The 22041-nt window shown below is 32.5% G+C and overlaps 1 protein-coding gene and 1 long non-coding RNA gene across 9 annotated transcripts; one reads left to right on the top strand and one right to left on the bottom strand.

Moving 5' to 3' along the window:
- Positions 1 to 516: 516 nt before the first annotated feature.
- On the bottom strand, positions 517 to 3372 carry LOC116120468 (autophagy-related protein 8f). The gene is made up of 6 exons (XM_031406420.1): positions 3231 to 3372; positions 2855 to 2896; positions 2688 to 2743; positions 2048 to 2100; positions 914 to 1032; positions 517 to 793 (listed from the first exon to the last, which is right to left on the bottom strand). The coding sequence occupies exons 2-6, from the start codon at positions 2889 to 2891 to the stop codon at positions 690 to 692; spliced, it is 369 nt and encodes a 122-aa protein (XP_031262280.1). The 5' UTR covers positions 2892 to 2896; positions 3231 to 3372; the 3' UTR covers positions 517 to 689.
- An 8350-nt stretch (positions 3373 to 11722) lies between these two features.
- Positions 11723 to 15336, top strand: LOC116120462. 8 transcript variants are annotated; one of them, XR_004126543.1, is made up of 7 exons: positions 11723 to 12146; positions 12368 to 12451; positions 12824 to 13257; positions 13668 to 13760; positions 13895 to 13989; positions 14246 to 14653; positions 15163 to 15336. It is a non-coding gene; the product is annotated as an uncharacterized LOC116120462 (long non-coding RNA). The 8 variants fall into 8 exon arrangements; XR_004126549.1 differs by having other exon boundaries at positions 11723 to 12451; positions 12824 to 12871; positions 13071 to 13257; XR_004126548.1 differs by having other exon boundaries at positions 11723 to 12451; positions 12824 to 13093; positions 13192 to 13257.
- Positions 15337 to 22041: the final 6705 nt, after the last annotated feature.

Below are 22041 nucleotides of genomic sequence, written 5' to 3'. Positions count from 1 at the left end.
CAGAAAATTGGTCTGAACTACAGTAAGCCCATGAAGATCAAAAGAGGCCCACAACATTCTTAATAAGAACATTTGAAGCAAGAAAACCTGTTTTTGTCACCGCTTGTCCAAAATGAAATTCCTTTTCATCCTAACGCTTAGTACGTGATTTGAGTCCTGAATTAATTATTAAAGGATAAAAAGATAATAAACAGTAATAGAGGTTTTTGAATAAAAAGAGGTTTTTTCTAGTCCACGGAGAGGAGTTGGATGTATTATTGTCCTTGTACACAAAGATTAGTACACAGAGAGGAGAGGACTTGCAGGTTTTCTTGAGGAATTGCTGTTATTAAGTTTTGTAAAGCTGCGCATTACTTTACTTATAGGTGACATGTTTTTTTTTTTTTTTTTGGGTAATTTGTAATTTAAATTTTAGTTTTATTAATAAGATTTACAAGGAGGTTTTTATACAACTGAAATAACACCACCCACAAATATCCATAGCAAGCAATTATCAAATGAAGAGACCAGCTGGAAAAGGTTTTGGGGCTTATATACAATTTATAACTGTACATAATATCACTTGCAAGGTCTTATAAAATATAAAATATGCACGATGAAGAAATATTCAGCAGAATGCGTGAAAGACAATTACGATGAATTAAATGTGGTTGCACTAAGAAACCACGTAATGCCAGAACAATCACAGGCTACGGCTGGATCTGGCACCCAAACGTATTCTCCCCACTGTAAGTCACATAGAGAAATCCATCTTCATCCTTTTTCTCTTCGTATATGGCAGACATAATTGCACCTGTAAAACCAAACATAAGAACCATTGTCAATCAAAAGGCCAAGTACACAAACTGTTGGAAAGTTATTCACAAAAATTTTGCAATCGAACCATCTAGTGTAACATAGCGCGTAAGTTTACCTGTAGGTGGAAGCACATTATCCACAAATATGAATATTGCCTTTTCTGCACTTAGTTTAATCCTTTTACGGATAACATACACAAATTGTCCTACAGTCAAATCAGCTGGAACAAGGTACCTGTAATTTTCACATTTAAAGGGAAGAACCTTGTTAAGTGTTATAGAATCAAGCACGAAGCAGACAACTAACCACGTTCACACAACTGACAGCAAATTCTGCAATGGCCTTTCAAAAATATTTAAGCAAAGAAAAGGAAGCAAATAAATGTGCTCATCAGGTAAGAGGATAAGGTTGACTAGAGTTACAATATGCCTCAGGATTGAATCACATTTGCAAGGGTTCAAATGATGTACAAAATAGCAACCAGGAGACTGCAAAAGTTAATAGGTTGCCCAGTGACAGCGTCATTTAATCAGCTAAATGAAAACAATAAGAACCAGAGATAATGGCAATGGGTAGTGATGATAATGATAACAAATTATCAAGAGGCTGTCATACTTTGTAGGTTGACACATATGACAGAACCATCTGAGCTGGTAAACCAAACAACAAGGACCAGTATGAGAGTGCAACATAAAATTAATCAGTAATCACTGGACTCACTACCGAGCTTTTGTTTATAAAAAACATGCAGCTCAAGTTTCAGCACAAAACATTTGAGAAAAAATCAACCCAATCATCATTTACCGCATCAAAATTTTTTCTCACCTTATCCCAACATGAGTTAAGAACATTGAAGAAACTTAAGACTATTGGATGGGGTTACTTTTATTTAAGGTTCTTATTTCTCATAACCTTGCAATATGTATCATTGTCAATGTGAAGTCCAATAGAATTTGAGTCTGTGTTTATGTTTCTGTGCATCCACACATGCATGCATGCCAGATGAGTGAGTGCATAAATGCACATGAACAACCTCATACATAGAGGATGAAACAGGGAAGTAAATCATGAAACATAAAGCATCATTCCCTTCTTTTGATGCAAGATTAGAAAACTTACCCAATGCCTAAATTTAAAATCAGATGAATTTTCATTCGCTATAATCTAGTGAATTAAGATGGATCAAAAGTGAAGTATAAAAGGAATAAAACATGAGAATCCAGACTGAATACTATAGAGCAAAGCTTACTTCTTCTTATCTATATTGGGTATATCACTTCTCTCTGCCTTCTCCACGATCACCTTAAAACCACACACATTCATAAACAATTCAGTTTGAAAACCAAGAAACAAATGAAGAATTGTTATGAGCATTCAATTTATGCAAAAATCATAGACATTAAGTTCATAGAATCAAATAAATAAATAAAGGTGCCCTTGATTGAAAATGTGTATCATGAAACATGGACAAAATCTTGCATTTGCACAACACTCAACACAGAAAGTGATTCCTATTATTCTAAAACCAAATAAAAGCACAGGGAGTGCCTGCAGAATATCTGGGTAAAACTATCATAAACTCTTATGAAGTAGACCCAAAGTAGGTGAACTTTCCTATAAGTTGCTTCTCAAGCTCAATAGTTCTAAATTTGGCAGCTTAAATGCTAGGAATGCCAGAGGCTCCAAACTCAACTTGCTGTCATTCATGGTTGAAATCAACCATAGATACAACACACTGACAAAAAAAGCCAACATCTAGAGATGACAAACTTGCTTCAAAACTTATTTACAATACAACTAAAACCATTTCAGACATAAGCTAATTTTAATAGGCTTGCTAAAGGCATATATATTACAAAGCAATTGGCTGCGCCAGACTAAAATCTCACCGGAATCCTATCAGGGTACTTCTCTCTAATCCTAGCAGCCTCTGCACGCCTCTTCTCTGGAAACAAAGGAAGCCAAATTCAATATGTTTGATCAAAATTTCCACAAATTAAACACACAGACAAACAGAAATTTAGAAAACAATTTACCCACAATAAACAATACTTACCAAGATCATGTTCTTGCTTGAAGTAACTCTTTGCCATACCTCCTGAAATTATCACTCGAAATTATCTAATTACCTTTAACAGTATTATTAAAGCCTCGACCAATTTTTCACCCTAAAACATAAACACAAGAATCTAAACAAAGAACAACAACGAACCACTTTTGATCATTCAATTAAACATAAACAACAACTAATTAAATAGTTCTCACCGTGAATTAACAAGAGAATAAGAGGACAAAAATTTAAACCAATCGATCAATAAAATTTATTAGAAAGCGGAAAACGAAGTTACAAACTACAAAGTAATCAGCACAATTAAAGAAATTGAAGACGCAAGTAAAAGAAATTAGAAGAAAAATATAATCGAAAGAGAAACCTTGTGAAGACGAAGCGAAAAGAAGAGAGAAAGGAGAGAGCTTTTTTGATCAAAACTCTTGAACCTCGTGGTTAGTTACGGATAAAATAAAATAAAGATGACTGACTTGGCTTCTTTCTGTGTTTAGGTATTTTACCCCCAATTCTATAATAATAATATATTAACATAGGATAAACTATAGATTGTAGGTCTTTTCAAAATTATCTGTCTACCTATTTCAATTCTTAATTGAAACATAAGTTAATGAAATAACAAATATTTTTAATTTGAAATATTCAAACTTTTCAAATAAAATTAAATAATCATAATTGTTAATCATCAAATTTATTATATATTATATTATAGAACAATATACAGCAAGTTTATGAATTATCAATATTTGCGTTTGGAAAGATTGGATTGGATCGGGGGATAGGATTAGATTGGGGTACAATAGTATTATTGTCTTGTGTTCGGAGAATTATAGGACCAAATAAGAATATTTATGTTAAAAATTAATTAAAAGTATTAAATATAATTTAATAATTATTTTTAAACTATTAAACTATAATATTTGGTTTCAAATATATATATATAATCTTGAGCCATAAGCTATATAATTATCATTTGGAAGCTTTAAATTTCCTTTATTTTGACATGATGGAATGTTGTTGGACACGTGACATCATACATTAGGACATTTAAAGGTCTAATAAAAAATTTTGCTATTTGAATGTCACATAGGATTCTATAATTGCTGCACTGTTATGGTTTATGCATATTGTCACCACAGTATTGTTCTTTTTGCTAATGCTAACAAAAATAGCATGCACAAAGCAACCGAGGAAATGGTAAACTTTGATATAATAGTTTGCAAAAGTTCTACTTAATTGTAAGTTTTTTATGATTGCATTGCACATATGTTCCTGACAAATTGTTTATGGGAATATGTTAATTAATTTCATCAATTTTACTTGACTATATTTGGTAAACACAATAGTTTGAGGATATAAGTTATAACTTAAAATATGGCTTGGGAAGAGGGAGCTTCTCTTCTCAGGTTCTGTCCACTATCCCAAGATGCCTCCTGAGGTACTTATCAATTGAGCTGCTTGCAGTTTTTGCATATATGTTTTAATTATGTTGATGGGGTTTCTTGATTTGTATTTAGACGTGGTGGGATATTATCAATAAAGCCAAAGATGGAGGATTGAATGTGATTCAGAGTTACGTCTTTTGGAGTCTTCATGAACAAATAAGGTGTAACTTATGATGGGAGATCATTGATCATTAATGGGAGGAGGGAGCTTCTCTTGTCAGGTTCTGTCCGCTATCCCAGGATGCCTCCAGGTACTTATCAATGTACATTACTAAATATATTTTGGCTTGAGCTGCTTGCAGTTTTTGCTTATATGTTTTAATTATGTTGATGGGGTTTCTTGATTTGTATTTAAATGTGGTGGCATATTATCAATAAAGCTAAAGATGGAGGATTGAATGTGATTCAGACTTACATCNATTAAAGCCTCGACCAATTTTTCACCCTAAAACATAAACACAAGAATCTAAACAAAGAACAACAACGAACCACTTTTGATCATTCAATTAAACATAAACAACAACTAATTAAATAGTTCTCACCGTGAATTAACAAGAGAATAAGAGGACAAAAATTTAAACCAATCGATCAATAAAATTTATTAGAAAGCGGAAAACGAAGTTACAAACTACAAAGTAATCAGCACAATTAAAGAAATTGAAGACGCAAGTAAAAGAAATTAGAAGAAAAATATAATCGAAAGAGAAACCTTGTGAAGACGAAGCGAAAAGAAGAGAGAAAGGAGAGAGCTTTTTTGATCAAAACTCTTGAACCTCGTGGTTAGTTACGGATAAAATAAAATAAAGATGACTGACTTGGCTTCTTTCTGTGTTTAGGTATTTTACCCCCAATTCTATAATAATAATATATTAACATAGGATAAACTATAGATTGTAGGTCTTTTCAAAATTATCTGTCTACCTATTTCAATTCTTAATTGAAACATAAGTTAATGAAATAACAAATATTTTTAATTTGAAATATTCAAACTTTTCAAATAAAATTAAATAATCATAATTGTTAATCATCAAATTTATTATATATTATATTATAGAACAATATACAGCAAGTTTATGAATTATCAATATTTGCGTTTGGAAAGATTGGATTGGATCGGGGGATAGGATTAGATTGGGGTACAATAGTATTATTGTCTTGTGTTCGGAGAATTATAGGACCAAATAAGAATATTTATGTTAAAAATTAATTAAAAGTATTAAATATAATTTAATAATTATTTTTAAACTATTAAACTATAATATTTGGTTTCAAATATATATATATAATCTTGAGCCATAAGCTATATAATTATCATTTGGAAGCTTTAAATTTCCTTTATTTTGACATGATGGAATGTTGTTGGACACGTGACATCATACATTAGGACATTTAAAGGTCTAATAAAAAATTTTGCTATTTGAATGTCACATAGGATTCTATAATTGCTGCACTGTTATGGTTTATGCATATTGTCACCACAGTATTGTTCTTTTTGCTAATGCTAACAAAAATAGCATGCACAAAGCAACCGAGGAAATGGTAAACTTTGATATAATAGTTTGCAAAAGTTCTACTTAATTGTAAGTTTTTTATGATTGCATTGCACATATGTTCCTGACAAATTGTTTATGGGAATATGTTAATTAATTTCATCAATTTTACTTGACTATATTTGGTAAACACAATAGTTTGAGGATATAAGTTATAACTTAAAATATGGCTTGGGAAGAGGGAGCTTCTCTTCTCAGGTTCTGTCCACTATCCCAAGATGCCTCCTGAGGTACTTATCAATTGAGCTGCTTGCAGTTTTTGCATATATGTTTTAATTATGTTGATGGGGTTTCTTGATTTGTATTTAGACGTGGTGGGATATTATCAATAAAGCCAAAGATGGAGGATTGAATGTGATTCAGAGTTACGTCTTTTGGAGTCTTCATGAACAAATAAGGTGTAACTTATGATGGGAGATCATTGATCATTAATGGGAGGAGGGAGCTTCTCTTGTCAGGTTCTGTCCGCTATCCCAGGATGCCTCCAGGTACTTATCAATGTACATTACTAAATATATTTTGGCTTGAGCTGCTTGCAGTTTTTGCTTATATGTTTTAATTATGTTGATGGGGTTTCTTGATTTGTATTTAAATGTGGTGGCATATTATCAATAAAGCTAAAGATGGAGGATTGAATGTGATTCAGACTTACATCTTTTTGAGTCTTCATGAACCAGTCTAGGGCCAGGTAACATGCAATAGTAGTATAGTATATAATTTTCTTTTTTCTTTTTTCATAGACTTTCTGGGATTTTGTATTGTAAGCCATTGGTTTTTTTTTCTTTTGAATTTGCAGTACAATTTTGAAGGGAATTGTAATCTTACCGAAGCCAAAAAGCCGTATGGTGCAGGACTATTGGAGGTGGACAGACTACAAAGATTAACAAATATCAAAACAAAGTGTTTTATTCAGGAAATAAATGAAACACTTCGTTGGATTTACTGATCTGAAAATTTCAGTACAATTGGTTATGAGCTTTGTTTCTTGCCAGGTTTATATATATTACTTCACTTTAATTGCTATTTGTTTGCAGAATTTTATGTTGAAGTTGAAGTTTTTTAATTTCTGAATTTGAATGAAAGCATTGAAAAGAGAATTAAGTTTAAAAAAAAAAAAAAAAGAGAATTAAATTTTAGAGGGTGGATTATATTCGTGTACGGATCTGTTCTCAGGTTGCTGTTTTTATGGAATATTATTTGACAACTAGCTGTAACTTTCAACTATTACAGGGAAGACCATGGACACCATGATCATGAATCCTATTATGGAGATAGAGACACAAATAGTCTGGTCAAGGCGAAGCATGCTTAAATTGGAAATCGTTACACACACACACACACATATACATATCTAAAGTATAAACTTCTGTTTGGCTATATGTTGATTTTGCCCCTTGCAGACGATGGAAGAGTTAGTTGCATCTATACCAAGGGAGGGGTCTCAGAAGCTAGCTTTGGAGGATAAAAGCAAAAATTCTGCAGAGAATGCCAAAAGACCAGCACCAAAGGCAGGAGGATGCAGGATCGAAGGATATGTGCGTGTAAAGAAGGTAAACATTTATACAAATGTGTATGGTTATAACCATAGGATAGTTGAGGAAAACTGAAATTAATTTTTTTCTGTGATGTCTATTATGAGTTTGACCTGTTTGACTTAAAAGGGAAATAGTAATACAGCTATATTAAAGTGGCATCTTTAAGTGTTTAAGCTATCTTCTACTGTGCAAGTTCCTGGTAACCTTATCATCTCGGCTCGCTCAGGAGCACATTCCATTGATACTTCTCAAAATGAACATGTCACGTGTCATAACCCATCTTTCATTTGGCCGGATACTTTCTCCTAAGGTCATGAGTGATGTTTGGCTGATTGAGTTACTGTAACAAAGTTTTTGAATTTTGAAATTGTTTATTATTAGAATTATTACATGTTGTTTTTGTTATGGACTTTGTAGCCAGTATGTGTTTGTGGTGTTGGATGATGAAGAATGACAAGTTTTTTTTTTTCTTTTATTTTTGCTCATTTCATGGTGTTGTACAACCTTTTAAAATGGTGGAAGATTAATTATTGGGTCTCAAAACAATGGTCATATTCCACGCAGCAACTACTAATTTTAAGATGGGCAAAATTGTTATTATGTCCCAAATTGTCCTAAGAAAATTGTTGCAACTCCTTTTCTTCTGCTTTGAAAAGAGAATATTTTCCTATCATTAAAATGTTTAATTATTATTTCGTTCTTTAATTAATTAATTTAATTTTTTGTGTCAAAACAACTTTTACAAACAACCCGTGCAACGTGCCGTCCTTTCAACTTGTGAGTATATATAAATGTGTAATAATGAAAAAAAATTAGTTTTATTAATTCTTTTATTCACCATATCAAAAAAACTTACAATAAAATATTGCTTTTTTAGATAAAATTTATATATAATTAAAATAAAATATTATTTATTAATTGAACGTTGCATTAAATACTACAACAAATATGTGATAATATATTATATCAATCAAAACTATTACCAAGACAATGTATACAATAAAATACAAATAGCAATAAATCAAAATATCCAAATTTGAACTCAAAATTAAATTCATAACCAAATAAACATGATTCAAAAAAGATAAATGAGTCAAAAACCAATTTCAATTTAACTAGTTATTATTATATTTTAAATATATAAACTGTATAAAATATATCATGTTATCATTTGATAAGATACTTATTAATAATATTTTTTTTTTATAAAATAATTAATAATCAATATAAATATATAATCTTGAGGCATAGGTTATATGATTGCCTGAAGAGGTAGAATTCCTTTATTTTGTCATGTAGGCAAATTGTTTGACACTTGATTGCATTTGATTGGTGTTTATTTGGATTTTTGACATTTGGTTAGGTGTTATTGGTCATGATGTGACATANCTCAGGTTGCTGTTTTTATGGAATATTATTTGACAACTAGCTGTAACTTTCAACATCATGAATCCCATTATGGAGATAGAGACACAAATAGCCTGGTCAAGGTGAAGCATGCTTAAATTGGAAATCGTTACACACACACACACATATATACATATCTAAAGTAAAAACTTCTGTTTGGCTATATGTTGATTTTGCCCCTTGCAGACGATGGAAGAGTTAGTTGCATTTATACCAAGGGAGGGGTCGCAGAAGCTAGCTTTGGAGGATAAAAGCAAAAATTCTGCAGAGAATGCCAAAAGACCAGCACCAAAGGCAGGAGGATGCAGGATCGAAGGATATGTGCGTGTAAAGAAGGTAAACAATTATACAAATGTGTATGGTTATAACCATAGGATAGTTGAGGAAAACTGAAATTAATTTTTTTCAGTGATGTCTATTATGAGTTTGACCTGTCTTGACTTAAAAAGGGAAATAGTAATGCAGCTATATTAAAGTGGCATCTTTTTAAGCTATCTTCTACTGTGCAAGTTCCTGGTAACCTTATCATCTCGGCTCGCTCAGGGGCACATTCCTTTGATACTTGTCACATGAACATGTCACATGTCATAACCCATCTTTCATTTGGCCGGATACTTTCTCCTAAGGTCATGAGTGATGTTTGGCTGATTGAGTTATTGTAACAAAGTTTTTGACTGTTGAAACTGTTTATTATTAGAATTATTACATGTTTTTGTTGGGGACTTTATAGGCCGTATGTGTTTGTGGTGTTGAATGATGAAGAATGACAAGTCTTTTTTTTTCTTTTATTTTTGCTCATTTCATGGTGTTGTGCAACCTTTTTAAATGCTAGAGGATTAATTATTGGACCTCAAAGCAATGATCATATTCCATACAGTAACTACTAATTTTAAGATGGACAAAATTGTCATCTCTATTCTATTATTATGTCCCAAATTGTCTTAAGAAAATTGTTGCAACTCTTCTTCTACTTTGAAAAGGGAATATTTTCCAATCATTAAAATGTTTAATTGTTATTTCGTTCTTTAATTAATTAATTAATTTTTTTTTTTTTTTTTGTGTCAAAACAACTTTCATAAGCAACCCGGCAACGTGCGAGTCCTTTCAACTTGTGAGTATATATAAATGTGTAATAATGAAAAAAAAATTACTATTGTTAATTCTTTTATTCACTATATCAAAAAAACTTACAATAAAATATTGCTTTTTTACATAAAATTTATATATAATTAAAATAAAATATTATTTATTAATTGAACATTGCATTAAATACTACAACAAATATGTGATAATATATTATATCAATCAAAACTATTACCAAGACAATGTATACAATAAAATACAAATAGTAATAAATCAAAATATCGAAATTTGAAAAAAAAAACGAATGTCAAAATCAAATTCATAACCATATAAACATGAGTAAAAAAAGATAAACAAGTCAAAAACCAATTTCAATTTAACTAGTTATTATTATATTTTAAATATATAAACTGTACAAAATATATCATGTTATCATTTGATAAGATACTTAGTAATAATATTTTTTTTTTATAAAATAATTAATAATCAATATATATATATAATCTTGAGGCATAGGTTATATGATTGCCATTTTGAAGAGGTAGAATTCCTTCATTTTGTCATGTAAACAAATTGTTTGACACTTGACTGCATTTGATTGGTATTGATTTGGATTTTTGAAATTTGGTTAGGTGTTATTAGTCATGATGTGACATAGATTAATGAGTTGGATTTGATGGTATATGTAGCTTCTTATAATTGGTATTTGATATTGTTTGTTATTAATGACAGATATTAATAACCTTGTGAGTGTTTGTCTGAGCTTATGAAAATTAGCTTATAAGCGAAAATTAATTTATAAGCATTTGAAATTTTAAGTAATTACGTGTTTGGTTAAAGTACTTATAAGTGACTAATAAGTAATTAACGTGTTTGGTAAAATGTGACTTATAAGTACATTTTATTATAAAATTACTAAAAAAAGTACTACATTAAATAAGGGCATACTATGAAATTTTAAAATTAAATAAGGATAATGTGATAATATACTTGGTCAAACTAGCTTATAAGCAAAGTATTTATAACAAAAAAAAAAAAAAAAAAAGGTACCTCCCCCCAACTTATTTTTGTTACCTTATAAGCTCAAAAAAATTATAAATAAACAAGTCAGCTTAATTTTAGAGTTTATAAACAAGTTTGACCAGCTTATAAGCTTAGATAAATACCCCCTTGATTGTTGTTTGTTATAACTTATAAATATTATCATTTATATAGAGATAAATTTATGTGAATATAAAGGATCTTATACGTTCAGAATACTTTATGTGAATTTGAAAAGTTTGTGAATATGAATGGTTTACATGGCACCATGTAATTGGAGCACCTAAAGGTCTTGACATGTGCATCGTGTAATTGGGACATTCAAAGGTCTTGGCATGGTGAAATATTATTAATCTTGAGGCATAGACTATATGATGACCATTTTGAAGCTTTATGTTTCCTTTATTTTGACATGTAGGAATGTTGTTAGACACATGGCATCATGTAATTGGGTCATCCAAAAGTCTACACGTGACATCATGTAATTGGGGCATCAAAAAGTAATTCTTTTATTTTGACATGGTGAAATATTATTGGGGATGTAACATCACGTAATTGGTGCATCCAAAGTAGAATATTATTAGAAACATGAAATCATGTAATTAGGCATCTTCTAAAGCATAGGCTATTTGAACGCCCTATAGGATTTTAAAATTGATGCGAGGCAGCACGTGATTGGTTGTTGAATATATGACAGCATGTGATTGGTTGGTAGGTGAAATCTCTTCACATTCTCACTAATACAAACCGTCAAACCTTTCAACCGTTAATGTGAAATCTCTCACATTCTCATTAATAAGTGGCTCTTCACATTCTGACTAATACAAACCGTCAAACCCTTCAACTGTTAACGTGAAATCTTGTTACAAAACCAGTTCTCAGTGCTGCCGAGGTTTGCCTTTATCTTTCTTAACTGCATTTTTATTTTCTTCGCTTCTTTTGGGTTGATGCTCCAGTGTACAAATGCGTTGATCTCCTTGGATATGGGCTCATTGGTTGCTGGTGCCAAGTTTCGTGGAGATTTTGAGGAAAGGTTGAAAGCTGTGTTGAAGGAGGTTACTTCTTCAAATGGGCAGATTATCTTATTCATTGATGAGATCCATCAGGCAATGGAGACGCCACATCGGTCTCTGATCGGATAAATTCTCACAGGTTTGCCCACTCTAAGTCAGTTTCGCGGTCGCCGCTCTCTAATGGAATAGACCCGCCACAAAATCCGGAGGTATTAGTGCATGAATCTTGCTTTTCCTTATCGCATGTGACAGGTCATTATCAAATCTTGATTTTAATATTTTTTGTCTCTGTACATTTAGCATTTATACATGATATTTGATTGTTTACATATGTTTGTGGGGATTTCAAATTTCTTAATCGTATGGGTGTTTCTTGGGCTGCGTTCCTTGCTCTTCATGGGTTGTTTTTTTTCTACCTTATAATTTGTAGCACTGGAGTTGAAGAAGTTGGGACTATTGATGTTCGTGCAGCTAAGGATCTGCTTGACTTTGGCTATGGCTATCTTGATGCTAGGTACTCTTTGTCTCTGTTCCAACTTATCAATTTGAATAATTTTTTTCTTTCAGCTAGAACCCTGAAGAGTTATCTAAATTTAATTGGAAAGAATGAACATGTAACTGTGATTTTAAATTACACAGAGAGATAAAAATGCATGGGAGGAGACTGTAAATTGAAAACAGTCTTTTCTTCTTTATCATCCTTTTCATTTTTGCAAAATCTCAGGATAGGTGAATGTAATTATCCCTTGACCTGAGGTCTTAAAAGTTCAAATCCAAGAAGGTTTCAGATCCGTCTTTGATTCGTGTTAGAATTAAGAGAACCCCGTTGTGTTTTTGTGATTTTGACTGATTTTTGTTTCTGGATTTGTGTTTTTTGTGATTGTAGGTATTGAATATTAATTGGTTTCATAAGCAGACACACGGAAACGATGAGGTAATTTTTCAAATTTTCAAATTTTTATTATTGATTTTTTTTGTAATTTGTAGAAGCTGTTAGATTTATGGGGTTTTGATTCTGAATTATGTGTATGATTAAGTTATTAGTTTGATAGAGCTTTAATTGATGATAGAAATATTGATAATTGTACATCATTATTTTATCTAACTCTTTGGTTGGATCAAAATGTTAACAGCGCTAGAGAGGTGGTAGTCTCAGGTTCAATATCGTCCCTTCATTTGTCATACATATAAAACCAAGCTTTTCGTTTCATTTATCCAAAGTTTTTTAATATTCTTTTTTCTCTGATTGTGCAGGTCCAGTTTTACAACTTCTGTAACGATAGTTCCTGTTACAATAGATTTATTTTGTATTTTTTTGGGGTAAGTACAATGGGTTTATTTGTTTCTTATTGTTATTTTATTTATATTTTTACTTATGAGTTAGCTGTATTCGTCCACTTTAACAGGGGTTTGTGTTTTTGTGAATGGAGATATAACCAAATGTTGCTATCATATGCATGATGGAAGTATCGATGTTTTGGGGTTAGATTGAGGCAATCTAAGTATTTTGATGATTTGAATGTACGCTTTGTTTTTACCTGAAAGAGAGAAGTTTGACCGTCTCTGGCATGGGGTTTGTTAATGCTTCAGATTCATTGATGTGGCTTAGGAGATATGAGCTAAAATAAGTATATTTTTTGGTTTCAGATGTCTTTCTTACGCTGAGATTTGGGTGGCATTATTTAGAAAGATTTATGCCTATGAATTTTCTAATGTGCCATTTTGTACAGGGTGGTGTTGATGAGGGGGAGGATCTGAGAAATGCAGCCACAAGAGAATTGAGAGAAGAATCAGGTGTTACCTCGACAGAATTTCTTGCAGAGGTCTGCTTGGATAATCCTTTTTATATTTGAATATTTCACCTATATTCTTGGAGTCTGGTACTATGCCTGAAAGGATGAAATGACACCTTCCTGCAACATGTCTTGATTGAACTGATATTTCCATTGTTATGTAGGCACCTTATTGGCTGACTTATGATTTTCCACTTAAAGTCAAAGATAGACTTAATCGTCACTGGAGAACAAATTATAAAGGTCAAGCACATAAGTGGTAAGGTTACCATCTACCTAGAAATGGTCAATGCATTATATATTGTAGTTTTGCTGTTGATAGACAAGTAGGAAGACTTAGAAAATTATATTGTGGAAATAAAATACAACCCGTAGCTTCTAATAGTAAGATCATCTGTGCGTATTTCCATTTTAAGGTTTGTGAAGTAGTTATTATTGAAAATTTTTTTGTTTGGACCATTCACCGTATGGGTATTACCTCTAACTTTTATGCTTTTTGTTCTTTTATTGGACAGTGGCTATTCATGTACATAAACACATTGAGGCATGGCTTTGTTGGTTTTCTTTTTTAAGGCTTTTGTCTGCCTGAGAACCAAAAAAAAACCAAACGCGAAGGCAAAAAGAAAGAGAGAGAGAGAGAGGGAGAGAGACAGTTTCAGTTTGTTTAATCACACACTCATTGACAGCTCTTTTCATTAATTTTATCTTTATCTTCTTCTTCTTCTATTTTTTATGTTTATTTCTTGGTTTTCGATTTTATCATCAGAAGCGCCCCTGTTATTTACAGTTTTGATTTGATTAATCTACAGATCGAACGGTTTCAATTCCACATGGATTGATCTTTCATTTAGATCTTCGTCGTTATCATCCGTTTTGATTCAGTAGCTGAACAGAGAGATTGCACAGATAGCCGAATTTGTGTTGTAAGTTTTTTCACTTTTCATGTTTTGGTTTTTATTGCCGTTTTATTGGTTCTGTGATTGATTTTTTTTAAAAATTAATTTACGCATGTATGGATAGTGAATTTTAGTGTAGGATTAACAGTGGAATGTAGAGATAGATTTGACTCTCTGTTTTTGCCAAAACTGTGTTGGTTGGTTCTGTCGTTTGGTTAACTTTAGAGTTTCAAAGTCAGAGCTTGCATAAGGGAGTTGTGTCTTTTTTCTGTTTTAAGTACAACTGGGCAAACACCATCAACATTTACCGATGCTAACAGGTAAGCGTACTTCTCAATAATTCAAAAACACTCAGCATATTTAGAAGTTTTAATCTGTTTACTGTGTGAAATTGATAAATTTTATGTCCACGGTAGTCGGTAGTTAAAGATGATGCCAATCAATTTTGAAATGACAATGTGAACATTTAATGATTACTTTTTGTTTTAATCTTTGAAGTATGATGAATGCAAGCTGAACGTTGTTTTCGGTTTCAGGGTAAGCATCTGAGAACAAGTTATGGCAGCCTGAGAGTTGGCTATAAATGAATTGAGCTGATGGAATCTATGCTTCCTTCTTTCATTTGTATATTTATATACATATAATTTCTTGATGGGTAGTCGGTAGGATAGATTTATACAAGTTATTAAAATTTCGATCTCTTATTGCTGCTCGCTNGTTTCCTGTCCTTGTTATTTTATCTTCATTCCACCACCACGGCCGTGGTAAACCACCAAGGCAAGGCCATGACCTTCAAACTTGTCAGCTAATCTCAATTTCTTCAAGCTTTGAATTCCAATGCTCCAATCTACTCAATTAACGCCTGAAAATTACAAAAATTCTTCAAATCAATAGCTGACCATTCATATTTCAAACTTAACAAAAACTAACATCAAAACACAGAAAACAAATGATAAATTAATTAGAAGGCTATAAAAACAAACCTAAAAACACTAAATTTATGCAACTTATCATACTATGTCTGAAAGGATGAAATGACACCTTCCTGCAACATGTCTTGACTGAACTAATATTTCCATTGTTATGTAGACACCTTATTGGCTGACTTATGATTTTCCACTTTAGTCAAAGATAGACTTAATCGTCACTGGAGAACAAATTATAAAGGTCAAGCACATAAGTGGTACGGTTACCATCTACCTAGAAATGCTCAATGCATTATATATTGTAGTTTTGCTGTTGATAGACAAGTAGGAAGAGTTAGAAAATTATATGGTGGAAATAAAATACAACCTGTAGCTTCTAATAATAAGATCATCTGTGCGTATTTCCATTTTAAGGTTTGTGAAGTAGTTATTATTGAAAAATTTTTGTTTGGACCATTCACCGTATGGGTATTACCTTAACTTTTATGCTTTTTGTTCTTTTATTGGACAGTGGCTATTCATGTACATAAACACATTGAGGCATGGCTTTGTTGGTTTTCTTTTTTAAGGCTTTTGTCTGCCTGATAAAAAAAAAAAAAAAAACCAATGCCGAAGGCAAAAAGAAAGAGAGAAAGAAAGAGAGACAGAGAGGGAGAGAGAAACGGTTTCAGTTTGTTTAATCACACACTCATTGACAGCTCTTTTCATTAATTTTATCTTTATCTTCTTCTTCTATCTGTTCTTTTTATTTCTTGGTTTTCGATTTTATCATCAGAAGCGCCCCTGTTATTTACAGTTTTGATTTGATTAATCTATAGATTGAACGGTTTCAATTCCACATGTATTGATCTTTTGTTTAGATCTTCGTCGTTATCATCCGTTTTGATTCAGTAGCTGAACAGAGCGATTGCACAGATAGCCGAATTTGTGTTGTAAGTTTTTTCACTTTTCATGTTTTGGTTTTTATTGCCGTTTTATTGGTTCTGTGATTGAATTTTTTTTTTAAAATTAATTTACGCATGTATGGATAGTGAATTTTAGTGTAGGATTAACAGTGGAATGTAGAGATAGATTTGACTCTTTCTGTTTTTGCCAAAACTGTGTTGGTTGGTTTTGTCGTTTTGTTAGCTTTAGAGTTTCAAAGTCAGAGCTTGCATAAGGGACTTGTGTCTTTTTTTCTGTTTTAAGTACAACTGGGCAAACACCATCAACATGTACCGATGCTAACAGGTAAGCGTACTTCTCAATAATTCAAAAACAGTCAGCATATTTAGAAGTTTTAATCTGTTTACTGTGTGAAATTGATAAATTTTATGTCCACGGTAGTTAAAGATGATGCCAATCAATTTTGAAATGACAATGTGAACATTTAATGATTACTTTTTGTTTTAATCTTTGAAGTATGATGAATGCAAGCTGAACGTTGTTTTCGGTTTCAGGGTAAGCATCTGAGAACAAGTTATGGCAGCCTGAGAGTTGGCTATAAATGAATTGAGCTGATGGAATCTATGCTTCCTTCTTTCATTTGTATATTTATATACATATAATTTCTTGATGGGTAGTCGGTAGGATAGATTTATACAAGTTATTAAAATTTCGATCTCTTATTGCTGCTCACTTAGTTTTTTAAATGTACAGTAACAGCAACATTTAGATTTATACAAGTTATTGAAATTCTGATCTCTTATTGCTGCTCAGTTAGTTTGTTAAATGTACAGTAACAGCAACATTTATTCAAGTCTGTCGTAATAAATTTTGTAACCCATTGGTTTATATATAAGTTGTTTTCTCTGATCAATGATTTTCTGCTAAAATGGATGTTGGAGCTGTTATTTCTGACCCAAGATGTCAAAATTTGTACAATAATGAAAGACATCCACTGCATGAGAAATTTCTAATTTATTATTTTAGAATACTATTTATATTGTATAATTTTTAAATTATGTTAGTATATTTTAATTTTTAACTAATATAATTAAGAGATTTAATAGATCATTTTTGACCTATATAATATATGTACATCTAAAATAGATATCAATCCATTGAAACATTCAATTATTCAAACAGATACAGTGTTAAAACCAATTTCATAAGTAACCAGCGCAAGCGTGGGCGGGTTTTAATCTAGTAGATTATAAATAAATGAGTGATACTATTGGCTTCTCAGTTCTCATATTTTATCTTTTTTGTCTTAGTAAACTCCTGTTTCTTTTTTTATTTAATTATAATATTATCCTTAAGAAAAAATTACTAAAGAGGGTATAAATTATTTTTCATTAATTTTCCACAGTTAACCCTTTATTATTAATCTAATAAATTTTCTTTTGGCTTCGAATCATAAACCGTAACCCAAATTTTATATTCCCATTAATCTACACATCTTTGGTTTTTTTTTTACCGGATTTTCTTCAATCCTCTATTGATCTACACATCTTCAAAAAAATAAAAAATAAAAAATTAATTGGCTTGATATCAATAGCCTACTATTCTTATTGAGTACCTAAAATTTCAAGTTTTATTTAAGTTTTTTGTATCGATAATTTTAATAACATATCCCTTAAAAGGAAGAAGTTTAAGTCCTATAATATTTTCAAATTAGAACAAGAACTGTCTTCAAAAGAAGAGGAAATTATTAGAGAGAAACTTGTAGTTTTAAAAAAGGAAAACATAAGATTATCAACAACTTACAATTACCTAAATTTTATGTCCAAGTAAAATGTTAATACAGATGAAGAATATATTATTGAGAAGATATAAGATATGGAGCGGAAATATAAATATAACGGTAATTTTGGACATAGGTGGGGTTCCATCTATTAGATATTTATGTATATTTAAAAATTTTGGTGGGATAAATTTAGAAATAAGGTCTAGTAAAATAAAAAATGGGGGGCCAATAGCAGTATAGCACCACTCTAAATAAATTTAATAAGTATAATTTTTAATATATTGAAAAACAAAAATGTTAATCCCCTAGTATAAATCCCATGACTCCCTGATGTTGGAAAAGTTTTCCTATTTTTCAAGTTAATTCTATTTTAATTAGGAGTCTAAGTTGTTTACCAAATTTTAATTAACAATCTAGTTATTTTAGGAATTAGTTAAATTTCCCCTATTTTATAGTCCTTGTTTTAGTAGTATTAGATTTCTTATTTTATTCTAATTACTTGTTCCAGTAGAATTACAATTAGCCTACTATAAATTGGCTTGCTATGTTTCAAGTTATTCATTGTTTTAATCAATAAAATTTATAAAATTTTCCTTTGGAACCTTTTGTTGTGGATTCAGGAAGCCTCCATGGATTCAAACTGCTTCGCTTGAGCATATCTAGTGCCTATCCCCATTCTGCTGCGTTATTTGGTATCACACCCTTACTTTGTACTAGTTCACAACTTTCCTATCCTAAAAACATTCCACTAATCCCATATATATACCTCAAACCATTGTTTTAAAAACCAACCCGTTGTGAGACTTGGTAAGGTCATCAGGTCACGGGTCGACCAATCTAACCGGTTAGACCGGTGACGTCAACAACAATTTTGTTTTTAAAAAATTATAAAATAGTCCCTTAAATTTTAGTATATTAAAAATGTCCCTAACAATTTCAAATTAGTCCCTAGAATTTATATTTACTACCAAAATGCCCAAAAAATTACTAATTAATCCCTAAAGTTTTAACATATTTCAAAAACATCCATAGAAAATTACAATTAGTCCCTATACATTTGAAATATAACAAAACCCCCCTAAAACCGGACCGGAGAGGCTGCTGGTTCTCGGTTGAACCGGTCCGAGTTTTAGAACAATGCCTCAAACACATTCCACCAAACATCATCCACGCCTCCTTACGAAAAAAAAAAAAAAATCCAAAAAGAAAAGAAAAAACTCAAAATACCCTAGGCAACCTTGCTAGCCAACCCAAGAAATTACTCTTCACACCTTGTTTAGCCAAATTTCAATTAATTCCAATTTAGTTAGTTTTTTCTTTGTTTGGTTCGTCAGTTTTGTCAAATTGACTAAGTCTATCACAATTTTATTTCTTCTCAGTTTAGTCTTTCTGTTTGTGCTTTAAAAAAAAAAAAAAAAAAAAAAAGTAGAGACTAAGAAAATTCAAAAACCTTTCAATATGTCAGATGATTTACGCCAATAAAAAAATAAAATTCCTACACTAAAGGAAATTATATACATCAAGTTAGAATAGGTTTCACCCTTATGGAATTTCTAAGGGATTCAAACCTATCATTTCCTAAGTGTTTAGTCATAATATAAACTAAATAATATTATGTGTTAACATATTCAAGTGATATAATCTTATCCTCCACTAAATTCCGAATATGATGATATTTAATATTAATATGTTTTGTTCGATGTTGTGTGTGATTTTTCCACAAAGCTCGAAGAATTGTGAGGTTATAGCCCGATCCAGAACCAGCTCAATTCTAACGATTGTCTGACCCAGCATAAGCTGGTCGAGTTATAGCTTGACCTAGCACAAGCTAGTTGCGACCAATCCTTACAGTTGTTCAACCAATTCACAGATAACTTCAGATCCCGAATATCTCGAGAAGGATCAGATCGACAACAATCTTTGTGCAATTACCATGCCCAATTGCGAGAATATTAGAGTTGCATTTCAAACATAATTGTAATCCCTTTATTTTCGCTCTTTCCTTTGTATACAATCTGTATATGAACCCCCTCTAACGATGAGAAAGGGGTTAGCAAATTATTCTAGGACTTTCATTGTAAGCTCTCACAGCAAATGCAAAAACAGTAGACTTAGGCTTAAGAGTTCAACTCACCGAACCACTTTAAAAACCTCTTTGCCATTGACTTTACTACATTTATTATTGTTTCATTGCTGATTACCCATAATCACACACACATCAGTTTCAGTCCCGACAAGGTCGATCAGATCATTCTAATTGGTGTATTTTTGCATCAACATTTTGGCAATAGAAGGAGGGCCTCTGCCAAAATCTTAGAATTTCCAGCAAACAACCTTGGTGATCTAATCAATCAAGGCCCAAAATGGTACGTACAAGATCGAAAACTACCATCGGAAACCACGATAATGTGGAGACCACCCACTAAGAGGTGCAACAAGACACCATTGGGCGTCGACCACCTATGTCGCCAGCTCAATAAGCTGCGAATAACCTGGGAGTAAGGACGTCAAACCCTGAGAATTGCCAACTGGCGGAAATGATCAGAACAATGGTTGCATAGGTGGTGCAACAGAACGTGGCTGAGTTGAGAAATCAGCAACCAACCACATAGAACCTTGACCAGCCACGTTTCATCGATATCACCCCAATAGGTTGGAATCTAATTGGCGACCAGTCTAGTTCATCAACACCAAGGGGCGACCGACACCCCTGATGTCACAGAGTACACTCCACTTACGAGCTTGAGTCCCGCGGGCAAACTAACCCTAGGAGACGACCAAGGAAACAACCAATGGGGGAAAACGAAGGTAATGGTTGCCCATGAGATGCTTGACCTGCCTGGTGATATCCCCAGTGTCAACATGACGGTTTTAACCCATGCCCATGACAAGCTTGGTCCTCGTAAGCTCTCGAGATGAGTCATGTGCGCCAATCTGGCAATGATCGATGTTCCAGTTATAACCAACGTCGCGAGCAACGCACTGACGAGCATGATAGCACCTACCAGCCTAGCCATCATGACTCAACCTAGCGCATCAATGCACATAATGGAGGGGGCTCACAAGCAACAGATTTGCAAACTCACTTGCTCGAGGTAAGGTTGAACAGAGCCAGCCAGGGCAATCACAATGAAGACTTGGATCCGGTGCAGAAAATGCTCGATGATCTAAAAGTCCGCTAGAACAATACGGCAAAAGAAATAGTGAGCTATCCCTTCACAGAGGAATTTCGCCAAGCTCGCTTCCCCAAGGATTCAAGGCGCCAGAAAGTAAGTTCGACGGGAAAGAAGATCTCAAAGATCACCTTGACACTTTCAATGACCTAATGGAGCTGTACCAGGTCTGTGACTTAGCAAAGTGCTACTGCTTCGCGGTCACATTGGTAGTGGATGCCAAAAGATGGTACAAAAGACTCTAGGTGAACTCCATCAGTTCTTGGCAATAATTCTCCTAGCTGTACTTATAGCAATTCCAAGCGAGGAGATAGTTCGTAATGCCGCTAAGCTACTTGAGCAACATTTGTCAGGACAGAGACAAAACATTGACCTCGTATTTAACGAGGTTCTAGAATAAGTAAGCAAAGGTCGCAGATGCACTCAAAGAGTAAATCCAGACTTTTCTAATTGCAGGCATCAGCCTGCAAACAAAGCTGTGGAAAGAGCTCTAAAGTGAAGATCATGTGAGCCTGGCAAAGTTTTATTAGATGGCTGCAAAGCACTAGCGAGTAGAAAGCTTGTTAGCAGCCTTAGCCACAAGCTCGTTATAAAGAGACTCGGACAGGCGACAAGATTGCCTATCAGACAAGCGGAGGGGCCAAGACA

This window comes from Pistacia vera, unplaced genomic scaffold (genome assembly GCF_008641045.1).
Source record: "Pistacia vera cultivar Batoury unplaced genomic scaffold, PisVer_v2 Contig936, whole genome shotgun sequence".
In the NCBI taxonomy this organism is placed as follows: domain Eukaryota; kingdom Viridiplantae; phylum Streptophyta; class Magnoliopsida; order Sapindales; family Anacardiaceae; genus Pistacia; species Pistacia vera.
This window is presented reverse-complemented; position numbering and strand designations above follow the sequence as displayed.

Bases quoted from the DNA above. Each gene is read 5' to 3' on its own strand.
- LOC116120468 (XM_031406420.1), bottom strand. From the start codon at position 2,891: ATGGCAAAGAGTTACTTCAAGCAAGAACATGATCTTG. The intron at 2,101-2,687 runs GTGAGATTTTAG...TGTGGTTTTAAG, and splicing joins AGTACCCTGATAGGATTCCG to GTGATCGTGGAGAAGGCAGA. The intron at 794-913 runs GTAAACTTACGC...TTGGTTTTACAG, and splicing joins TAATGTGCTTCCACCTACAG to GTGCAATTATGTCTGCCATA.